The sequence below is a fragment of the Polyodon spathula genome, chromosome 1, assembly GCF_017654505.1.
Source record: "Polyodon spathula isolate WHYD16114869_AA chromosome 1, ASM1765450v1, whole genome shotgun sequence".
NCBI classification, from domain to species: Eukaryota; Metazoa; Chordata; class Actinopteri; order Acipenseriformes; family Polyodontidae; genus Polyodon; species Polyodon spathula.
This window is the reverse complement of record NC_054534.1, coordinates 97,097,661-97,110,120: the sequence shown is the minus strand read 5'-3', so window position 1 is coordinate 97,110,120 and position 12,460 is coordinate 97,097,661. Positions and strand designations below refer to the sequence as shown.

The window sequence follows — 12,460 nt, the reverse complement described above, 5'->3', positions numbered from 1 at the left end:
AATCTCCGCCCAATGCAGTTCTGTCCTTATCAATAACCGTCCTATTTATTTATTTATTTATTTATTTTTGTCTAATTCCTGTCGCTGTGGGAAACAGTTTTACACCACAAAAAAGAGCAAACTCATCTTCAAATCGAACACCGCGTTCTTCAATCAAAACAGTTTTTACTGAGGCAGTCTCTGTCTTGATTACTTCGTGATGTCGCTGATGGAAATTGTAGTTTTACATCGATGAGCAGGTCTCCTGAACCCCCTGGAGTGCGCCTGTGCAGAAACTACATTTCCCAGAAAACGTTGTTCGATTTTTGTGCGCAGTGAAGCTGTCAGATCCACTATTTGTCACCTGGCTCGAGAAAGATGCTGAGGCAGAAAGGGGTAGTGAGTGTTGGCAGCTGCATCTTCTGAAACAGGCTGCGACTTACAGAGGAACACATATTTATGTACTTGCAAAAATGGCCTAAATACAAAAGCTGTGGCATTACATGTCAGATTTATCACACTGTGAGACTGAATGCAATTGAATACAACCGAGTTGCTTCTTGCGCAGTAAGGTTAACTTCAGTGTGCAACACGTTAATACAAGGGGGTATAAAGAGGATATTCAATTATAAAGATTGAGCCAAAAAAAAAAAAAGCTGACAGTGAAGATGAGCACTGGTGAGTAGATTTTTATTTTTTTTTATCTTCCTTTCATGTATAATAATTTCAATCAGGTGATTTTATTTTTTAAGTTCATGGTTTAATGTTGCATGTCCTTTATAGGAATGGAAACGTATTTAGGTTAATAATTTTAAACATAATATCCGTCAGTGTGTACAGCAAGTTGCAAGCTGCCAACATTTCTTCTAATTGTAAAGCACGTATTCTTATGTATTTTCTATTCGTGACTTAAAGTTCTCATACTTCTAGGTTTGTGTAATAATAGGCTTTTCTTATTAGAATTACATTTATGTATGATGTAGTATTGCAGAAGAAAGATCTTTAACCTAACCCTATGTTGGTAGTGCAGTTTTGGTCACGTTACAAATGCAGTCTCGTTCCACAGTATTAGGGCAAAATAGACATATTCTCAAGAAAGATAAAACCATGAACCAAGAGAACTAAGTGTAGAATCACTGTAAACGTATTGGTGGGAGTGCTCAGAGTACATTAGAGTTAGACTATTGGCTATATGTACAAGGGAAGACAATAATAGAGATGGTAAGGGTTTTGGTACACTTCTAGTGAGATACTAAATTATATCATGCTTATATGTTATGATGGATAAAGAAAATCATATAAACAAAAATACTACATTATGAAGCACACCAAAAATTAGCCATGTTATTAACACTGATGCGAATAATGTAACAGCTGAAGCAATTCATACCTAGTCTGTAATATCCAATAATAACCAATGGTAGTAAATGGAAATTCTTGGGAGAGGCCAGCTAATTAAAACAATTCTAATTATAGGCCACTGGCATCTCCAATGTAGGTCCTGGTATGTGAAGTAATTGCATGTAGCTCTTGACAAGACTTCTGTCCACCCAGTGCTACATATTCCCAGTGACCACTGAAATAAATGCCTTGAAACACCATCTGAAAAATGACCAGACTTGCAGTCACAGTAATTTATGAAGCCTGCAGCAGAATTTGCACTTGACTGTGACTTGTTGCAGCTGGATTCCATATGTGGGAAGTCAGAGAGATTTAATATAACCTGAAGAATGCTGTAGTTAGAAAGGTATTGCACAGTTTACAGAAATTTATGCATAAGAAGCTTATAAACCTCTTTATAACAACTTTCTCATAACCCTCCATGTTCTGTTCATCCTGCCACGACAATTTTCAATGGTTTCACAGATCCTCAATACCACTAATCTTGGAATACCTAATGTTACTTTGGGTAAAGAAGTCCAAATCTAGGGTTTATTTGGGTCTGTGGACCCAGCAGTTTAAGCCTTGGTTTCAATTTCATTGTTAAAAACATACATTTTACAGATGACAGACAAACTGTAAAACCGTTGTTTTACGTAATACATCTTTATTGGCGTTCTAAGTTTGCATATTGACATAGAAAAAGTAGCTATGATGAATGGCATATGTTGAATGGCTGCAGGGTATCCTAAAGTGTTGATGGTATTTTAAGTTTTCTTGAGCTCATCATATTAATAGAAAAGCAAAACATAAAGTAAATTCGATGATACTTCAAGAACGTTAATGCATTACTGGGGTTATTCTATGAATGACGACAGGGAAAAACAGGGTGATGGTAGAAAATGGTAGAATTTAGGGAATTACTTTTATATCAACCTACACATCTGCTTAGCAATGCAGCACAGTTTGCAACAATAAGATTTGTCCAGTCATTTAATCAACAGATTTGAATGAAGGCAAGATAGATTCCAAAATTAGATCCCCTCAAAAAAATGTAAAGTTGAAGTTGAACAGTATAATGGCAATTATGAGGGTGGGTACTGGGTCCTGCTTTCACTTTGGCATTTTCAAATCTAATTATGGGCAGCTTCCTACAAAATCAAATACAGTACTTACATGAAATACATTTATATAAGTTTCGTGAAGAGCAATATCACCACTTATGAGAGGAATGGATAATCTATTTAAAGTTCTGTCAAGAACGGCATATAAACAGATTTGTGCTGTCATACTTGTGAAGTTACTTCACTGAGTTTATCCACTGGCATAATTAACACAGCTATTTTGCAGTTGGGTGTGATGTTTATGAGCTTAGCTCTGTAATGTGTAATTAACTGAGCATTACAGGTTGGGCAGATGGAATGCAGATGCGAAATGACCACATCATTAAATGAAACTGCAAGCCCTGAGGGACCTCCAAAGGCTGAGGCTACCATTTTGGCTCCAGAGTATTCTTAAAGGGCTGATGGGATTAGAAGTTTGCTTATTTATGTATTTATTTATTTATTTTTTTTTTATTTATGTATTCTTTATTTATGTTAGTGGTGCAAACAGGATCTGGACAAGTTTACAAATCTCAAAGGCAGCAATATAACAGCCTAGTAGTGACTGCATCTTGTTGGGCAGCTGCAAAACTGTTACCTCAGTCTTTGGCTCTAGGCGTTAACACAATCTCAATAATGTTTAAAATCCTCTGGAAACAGCAAAATGTACAGCTACGGCCAAGCGTTTTGCATCATCTAGAATTTTAGGATTGTGATATACAGTAATCCCGCATTATATCACTCCCCATTATAATGCCACCCTCGCTTACCACCAACCACCTACTTCCCAAGCCAAGCAAAAGTACTTACCTCATTGTAGCACCAGCGAAATAATCATGACCAATTAAAAAGCAAACATTATACAGTTAACCTTTCACATGCATATACATAATTACAAAACTGCAAAGCAAAAATAAAGTACAAAATGGCAACTTGATCCCAGTTGCATTTTACACCAGAGCAAAAGAAACAAATCTGCATATGTGCATCTAAAAAAATAAGAAAACAAGGTATTGCAAATGTTTTCTCCACAAAGTAGCCTAACAGTTAAACGCTTAAATGTTAAATATTGACAGCTGTAATCCTGAAGACATACAGCAATTAATGTATGTAAGATCTCGAGTCGATTTAGTTTCATCTGAAAAATTGACACAGTCTAAATACCTGTAAGTGACTTATAAACTTATAAACTTTTAAGTCTGAATGTACACATTAAGTACATTTTGAACTACTGTACTTAAATGACAATGCTATATAGGCTACTAAATGCATAATTGAGTATAATGTAGAAGGTTTTTTTTAGCCCTCAGTATAACACCACCCTCGCTTTATTGCCAGTTTTGCCCATGGTCCTTACAAGGCGGTATAAAGAGGGTCGACTGTAATATATATGAACATAATTTAGATATTTTATTTAACATCACGTAATCAAAGAAAAGACTATATAAAATCTCAAAAGTCTACCAGAAGCTATACTAGTAGAACAGTATTTCATGTTAGATTTTGAAATGTCTCATTTTAAAATTTGTTTCGGTTTTTTGTTAAGTATATGGAAAACTACAAAGCTGTATGTAATTAAATATGTTAACGTAACATTATTCAGCAGGTTTCATTTGACTTTATGAAGCAGAATTCATTAATTCTGTAGGGTGCTGCAAAACTTTTGGCCATAGCTGTAGACTTTAGGTAAAATGTAGAAGTTATGAAACCATGGGGGAATTAGCATTCACAGCTGAGCCAACCTGAAATGATGCTTCTGTCCACACTGCAAAGTTGAAGAGATAGCTTTTCAAAGGCTATCCGTTATAAAACAGTTTATTTTACTGGGGCGAGGGCTCTATTCTACAGCTGTTTTGGAGTGTTTGTTGTTGCACATTCTGTTCTCAGGCTTCCCTACCTTGCTTGCGTGCAGATATTTCAGAGGCTATGAGACACGCTCTGTAACACATGTTGCTTTCTTTGACATTAAATCAAACGCGTTGAAGATATTTCTTGCCTTCTGTTTTCCAGTGGAATGGGAAGTCTAAATAATTTGCATTCTAGTGTCCTGTAAAACGGTCTAACATTAATTCGGACAGTGTCAGCTGCCATTAATGACATCTTATTATTCATTTATGATTCCTAAATTAGACATGAACCAAGGCGTTACATTTCAAACATGTTAAATATTTTGGAAGCAGTGCCTTCAACACAGTGTAACTGCACACAGGCCAACTCGAGGCTACTCACCTGATAAGGTTTCGACTAGGAGCACAGTGTTGTAGGAATTTTACTCATTACCAGTATGTCTTACTCATTACCAGTATCCCCTCTAAGCTTTTTAGATACAGAGAAAAGTTGCCGTTTTGACTGAGAAAGGGTACATTATTAGTGGGAAACCTTTGGCCACACATTAACCCTTTTAATATATCATATTTGTTGCATTATAGAATTTTGAAACACTATTCCAACACAAGTATCTCAACAATTTGTAGGTCCCTCTGGGCTTGTGTCTCGACCAAATACCCAAACAGTTTTGTAATGTCATGTGAGAGTGAGCCTATGTGCAGTACTTTAAATTAAGTTTAGTGTTTTACTGGCATTACAATAACCAGGATAAAATATAAAAACAGATTATCAATCCTCTCAATTGTTTCCTTGCTAAATCTGCCTTGTTTGCTAAATTTAACAAGAGGTGTATCTCCAGGCAGAATGTCTTTATGAAACCAATGGTGTGTAGTGTAGTGACACTACACAGTATCACATCCTTTACACATCCCTAAGGATGTAAAGTGATCAATTTCCTTTAAAGATTGTATAGCTAGAAAAATAGTTTTGAGCTTGTTTCAGATAATATAATGTAATTAGAAATGACCATGGTTTAATATTTCTAAGCATTATTAAAGGCAGGTAGCATGGAAATAAATAAAGTAAACAATAATTAAACACCCAGTTATTTTAGCTTTCTTCGGGAAAGCACAGCCTGAGCACAGTACAGAACCTTAGTTTTTCAGCATAGAAGAATGCAGTGCTTTGCCATAGCTTTCGTCTTATTTGTTTTCTGTGATCTTTTAATAATATGATCTTTCAGTGGTATTGACTCATACATCAATGGAATGATAAATAATCAGATTTATTTTGAGCTCTGTCTTTTACTGAAACATTGCAGTTTCTTTTTTGGGTTGGTGAAGCTGCCATGTTGAGTTTCAGCAGAGACATGTGAGTGAGTGAAGTCATATGATGAATTAACTCAACTTAAAAAAAAAATGCACATGGTATGTCTTCTTGAATTACTATATTATACACTTAAATGTGTATTTTTAAATCTAGATTCATATTTTGACTACATCTTTACCAGTTTCAAAATGCTTGAGATGATGATATTTCTGAAATGGTCGTTTTTTTAAAAGGAGGAAAATAAAACCTGTCAAAGTGTGAGTATTGTGATTTTTAATTATGTTTACCGGAGTATTTATACTTCTAAATAAAGAAGATTGTGCTTCACTGATTAGTTCAATTATACGACAAGTTAAAACCTGCAAAGTTCATGAGCAGCACCGAGCAGCCCTCCCCATAGATGCAGAATCGCCAGGCGTCTGCTGCGCCCTCCCTATAGCCGCCCGAGCGAGCATGCATTTTTACAGAGGGAAACCAGAGAATCAGCTGCAAGACAGACACAAATATGAAATTGTTAATGCTTTGCAAGAATGCGCTCAAAATGATGATGTTGGAGTCCAGATTAAGGTTGATATTTATAATAACTATGAAAGTTAATAAACTGAGTGCAACGGTTGTTACCAGTTATTGCGGAAAATGCGTACATTTAGCTTTAGAGGTAACGCTGCTCATTACTTGGAGGTTAGCATGTGCATTCTGTTTTATCAATGCATTATTGTGTGTTTGGTTTTTCATGGCCCTTTGGTGGCTGCCCATGTCTTCTAGATGTGAGCTTGTTCACTGTTGTTGAACTAGTAGGCATGTGGATAGAGTAGGAGGAAAATTGTTCTTTTTACATGAACACATGGTTATAATTTAATTTTAAAATGTGTGTAAAAAAAAAAACAGAAGCTAGCCAGACATACTTATTTTATAACATATTGTACCTTACAAAGAATGACTTAGCAGACCTAATAAAACTGGAAATACAGTATATATTGTAGAAATCTGGGGAATGCTTGCTTGATAACACTAACTGTAATAGAAATATACAAATTGAGTGCATAAGTTAAGTGTGAAATTGCTGTAATGAAGTAGATCAGTCAGTCAGATCATGAGTCTGTTTTAAACCCTGGTCCCTTGAGGGGAATCTCTGCTGTATTGCAGTTTGGTTGTGTTCCATAACAAGGACTTTCATAAGCTAAATGTATCTAGTGCTACTGTCTAGGATGGTCTAGCAAACAGTATTGTTTATTTTCAGCAGTATCTGTTAACAGAAAATACAATTACCCATTAAAGCAAAATGTAAATTGGCACAAACAAAAATGCCCACTCTTACTAAGGAATTGCCAATCACTTTAAATTCCTGGTACGCTTTCTGTGCTGTGGTCACATGGTCCAATTATATCCATAACAATAAATCAAATCCTAAAAGAACCTTCAAGTGAAACGATTGGCATTCAAGTAAAAAACAAAAGTCAAAGAAACAACCAAAGCAGGGGTGGCTGTGTTCATGATCAGAAGATCAAACATAAAAAAATGATGTAGAATAAATAGTAAATGCGCTGATTTGCCATTACATCTCACATGAATGTGCGCTATTATATTATACATTTCTTTATTTATTTTAGAGTAGCCCAATATGGATTTTGGATTTTGTTTTGGCTGCATAGCTGGCCTGATTGAAATAAATAAAATTCTAATGGGTCAAACTAGGCTGAGCCAGGACTCAAGGTCATAGCTGCAGAGTAAACATTTGACTGGGCTGGGTTTCAAGTAACTTGCTTTGCATGGTAGCTTTCAAATGCTATTAAACAAGACACTTTATTTGCAACTTTTAGGAAAAACTGTAGTTTGACAAATAATTGATTATTTAGTGGTGCAGCTTGTTATTGATGCCCTAACCGTTGACCTCTTTAACCTGGGCTAATTATTTGAGGTTAGAACTTCAGCATGCACTATATAGTTAATTTGGTACGACAAGCTTGAAAAAACATAATTCATCAACCTAAAATATACTAAAATGGTCCCGTACAAAGTCTAAAGTAAATACTGTGTAGGCAAATGTCTTTACGTGCATTTATTGAGCCATTGAGAGATACAAGCAGATTAAAGTAATTGTAGCTCAAATAATACTTTTTTACATCCGTTGGATAAATTGGAGTCTTATATGTGCAGTTTTTTAAAGAAACACATGCATTTTCACTTTAAAACATTATATTTGGTAATACCTTAGGGTTAAACAAAGTTTCTCTGTCATCCCAGATCCGTTACTCTTCCGTTTCTTGGGAGATTTCACCTCAGCAGTGTCTTCTGGCTCAAAGCATGTTACTGGCTGCAAAGCCTGTCACTCAACAGGGGATGCAGGTGGTTGGTTAATGACACGAAAGAAACCATTGAAGTCCAAACTGAAAGCATGGTTTTCAAACGTAGACTTCTTTAATCAGGTGTACTAGAATTGAGTCTCTTCTAAATGTTTTCCATTTAAAAAGCACTCACTGTGAAGTGTAATAAAGCACAGCGAAACCAGGGTAAAGCATAGGTAAGCACTGTAAAGCCCAGAGAGGTATGATAAATCATATTAAAAACATGGAAAACTGGTAAATGCATAGTATAACCATGGGAAAAGTGAGGAATATGCAAAATGACTGTGCAAATTTACCTTGGTAAACTTTAGTAAGGGATACAATATCATGGTTTAAAATAAAAATCTATTTTGTAATGCATGTTCTTTCAAAGTTTTGGCAGGGCAACTTCCTGAACACCACAGAGTTCACGTAAATTGTTAAAAAAATTCTAAAAATTAAGCATGTTCCATTGTCTGTTGATTTTAGTATATAAACTTGTTTTCATTGGAACAATAAAAAAAAAGTGAAGCCTGTGCCAGACGGTGCTACAGAAGCACATTCTATCAGTCAAAGGTGTTTCTTCAAAGAATCCCCTGCTTATTAGGATCTTGCTCCAATCAACTCTAGGAAATGGGTCAGACTTATGGGTGTCTGTAAGCCCTTTACCCCCAGCTGTCTTCGACTTAGCTCTCATTGATTGTGTGCAACATGGTGCTTCAAAATCACCTGTGGAACAACTGAGAAGAGGGGAATGTTATGGTTCTTTTTAACCTTAACACTGCCAGTTACATTTAAGTGCATCTTATTCAAACCGTTCTTAAGCAGCTGGTAAACAGAATCCAAGTTTGGCCTGCTTGTATGTGCTGAGATTTAAACTACTGTATGTGAATACCTACACCACACTGTAATTCTAAGTGTTACTGTAAAGTGTGCCTTACTGTACTGTGGTCACCCATCATGGATATTATGTATGTTTGAAGCATAGCATGCATTTTTAGGCCTTTATTTAAAGGAGCCATGAATACAGCAAATGCATTTCCATTTATCTTTTAGCAGCTGACAAGTCTGAATCATTTGACTCAGTTTTGTATTGCATTGTTTGCTAATCGTAATGCATTTGCCAGCAGTGTTAAAGTATTATTGTTTTTTTTTTTCTCTATTTGGATAACACTATAGGACAATGGTGTACAAAATGAAGTTCAATATTACAGTTCGGTAGGAGGGTTAGACACCAGTCTCCGCATCACCAAATTGAATCATTCAATTTACACATTAGCTAATTAAGACTGTTAGCTCTATAAATACCCTCTTCACTTACCTCTCAGTTGCGTTTCGATTTCATCGTAACCCACCACCTCCCTTTCTCCACCTTTCTTAAAAACAATTTCTAGGTTTTGTCAGTGGGGGTCTCCACCTCATCCAGTCGGCCAGGCAGCGAGCCCTCAAACCAAGTTAGGTTTGATGCCAAATTAATGTGTACATACAACATACTTCTCAGTAAAGTCACATACTCCACATTCTCCACAGTAAATATTTGTAGTAAAACATTTTGTGATTGGTGTTTGTCCCGGACTACTGAAGAGATATAAGGGTTGTTGTTTAAAATGATGTCATATAGCATACCTCCTTAGTTACCTATACACTCCCAGGATATCAGATAGTCAGCATCATTCTGCAATGGTGAAGGTAAAAACAGCAGCTGGTGCTTACTTGTATTCAAATTAGCTATCTGCTTTTCCTAATGCGCTCCATTGCAAAACAGAAGCAAGTGGAGTTTTTGTTCCACCTAACTTGGCTGTGACTGGTAGAATTCATTATGTACTCTAAATGTTAATTACTGTTAAACCTTGTGTGGTAGATGATAGTTTCTAATTTTAATTACAGTACTCTGTTGCGTATCTGACTGCAGTGGGACCAGAATAAAGGTGGATATGTAAAAAGGCTGTTAAATGAATCCTGTTTTAAATACCATTATACATTATACACTGTAACAATTACTGTATTCACACAATTATTGTTTTGAGAGTCAGCTTTTATTACGGAGCTCCCCTAAATCCCTTGGTTAGAAAGATACCGGGTATTAATGCTTGTGTCGGAGTGGACGTCTGCCATGTGGATGTGTGCTTTTGCTGCTGAGTGACAGGCGGAAGATCGAGACGGAGGTTGAAGTTGACACTAGTTGTTTTGCTAGATTGCTGTAAGCGTCTCCGTGCTAAATGATACATAATCAAAAGATCTAATATAAGCTACACCTCATTTATTTTAGCCATTTGATGTCCATTCATTATTAAATCCACTTTTAATGGAAGACCCCTACACAATGAAGATTACTGAATGTTGAACTTGCAGTACATAGGGCAGCACACAGTTATCAGCAAAATATGTGTTTGCCATGTTATTTACAGTGTTAATATTAAATATTGCAGCGATCTCGGTTAACGCAGACAGGCACGTCACACAAAGCTAGGCAATCCAGACGCAGACGGAGGGTGGGTGCAGACCTGGGACCTCTCGCACTAAAGCATAGCGCTGATACCACTGTGCAAAAGAGGCTTATGTCTCTGTGTGTGATTACATCACCCACCAGCCCTGCTACTGCCTTCCCTGTGCAATTTACCACCAGTCTAACTGCAGGGAAAGCATGCCATCATGAATAATTTCATAAATGAAGTACAGTAGAGTCAATTATCCAATCTTTGATCAACTGTACTGTCTAATCAACCAAACGCACCTGTAATCACATGATGAATTACATGTGGTGTATTACGCACACAGCTTCTGCTGCTAAAAAGGCTACAAGATTTAGCTGCCAAAAAAAGGACCAGCAGACTGAGGCAAATGAAAGTTACAGAATTATTCGACCACCAAAACCTTAGATGGCGCATTGTGTGCTTTAAATTGTTTTAGTTAAGCAAATTAAAACAGTAACCTTCAAATCTTCTATTTCGTCACTTAGAGCTGGAGATTCTGTCTATGTTATCGAGCAGCTAAGAACTTATTCATTTCAATTGCACGTTACTAGAATGCCTTAACAGCAAGGATCAAAATATAGAAACATTTTACTGAATTTTTTAAGTTTAATGATTCCTAAAGTTCTGTGATGAAAAATGTTGTCCTGATTTGATGATTTTTAAAGTTTAGTAAGTGTCACGTTTAATTATGCGAACTAGTATTGGTCCCAGTTAAACTGGGCTTACACTGCACGATTTTTTGCAATCGGGAGGCGCTCGCCACTCACACTTACCAATTGAACTATAATTTCTCACTGTAGATCAAGGATTGCAAGCTACACACGCTACACGAGATATCTTGTCGCGGACTGCGCCTATTTTCATTGCAGAATCGTAGACATCATTCGAAAAAATTGTGGACTCAAATGAGGAGGCGATCGCTGTTGTCTGTGAATTGTTTTGCACAAAAAAAAGAACACGGAGAAGATTCATTTGGACGCGCAAATGGCTTAATAGACGTATCCAGTACGGACTGATGATGCAACTCGAGTCGAGGTGCAACCAAAATAACAATATCTAATCTGTTCAAAAAGCACAAAACTCGCTGGTAGTACAAAACATTTATTAGATTAAAAGATTGGCGTGCGATCTTCAGCAGAATACCAAATTCTAATGAATAATTTGAAGACTTTTAAACTAATAAATATTTTGAACTACGAGTGAGTGTTGAGCTTTTGAACAGACGAATACAACTTTAATAGTAGGCAACTACAAGTTTGTTGTAGGTTTAAATATGGTACAACGTAATCTACATTCTCTCTATTTCTCACACAATTCCTCCTCGTATTGTGAATACATTAGCAATACAAGCATACAGTAGGGGTTTGAAAGGGATATCGAATACGAGGGACTGTAGAAATTGATTGCCACGAGAGCACACCCTGCCACACACAGTATCTGCTTCGGGGTTAACAAGTTATAACAATTATTTACTTACCAGGTACCTTCAATGAGCAATCATGATAGGAAATGTCACTTATGTCAAAGAGGGGCACAACCTTTCTCTTCGTCGCCATTGTTGCTAGCTTGTCCTATTGGCTGCTGACAGCATTCGTCAAGAAATCGGCCCGTAGCCCCTCACACATTTCATGAATTGCTTTTTCGGGGACTGAAGTTTTCTGACAGGTTAGAAATTTGTTGGGACGTCGTAAGAGCATCAGGAGATCACAGAAGCTGTTAACGGGGCATCGTAGACCCTCTCACACTTAACGACCATTTTATCCCCGACAACCTCATTTTATCCCAGATTTTAAGAAATTAGTCGCTGACTCCTCAGCTCGTCGACGACCAGCAAAAATCGTGGAGTGCAAGCCCGGCATTATTTTAGATAATTGAATCTACTGGAATATCGTGAGTACTGCATACACATACTACATTCCTGGTACAAAATGTACGTTGGTACAGTAACTGGAAATTGTTACACTATAATTTAAAACATGGTTTTTAAGATTTCAATTATGCAATAATAACTAATGCTATTTTGTCAAATACAAAACCACACTAC

General features: G+C 36.6%; 1 protein-coding gene across 1 annotated transcript in view; it reads left to right on the top strand.

Moving 5' to 3' along the window:
• Positions 1-334: 334 nt before the first annotated feature.
• Positions 335-12,460, top strand: part of ablim2 (actin binding LIM protein family, member 2) — a 69,922-nt gene continuing 57,796 nt past the window's right edge. The window contains exon 1 of the mRNA XM_041267105.1: positions 335-657. Within this exon, the coding sequence (XP_041123039.1) occupies positions 648-657 (10 nt within the window). The 5' untranslated portion in view covers positions 335-647. The remainder of the gene's footprint in view (positions 658-12,460) is intronic.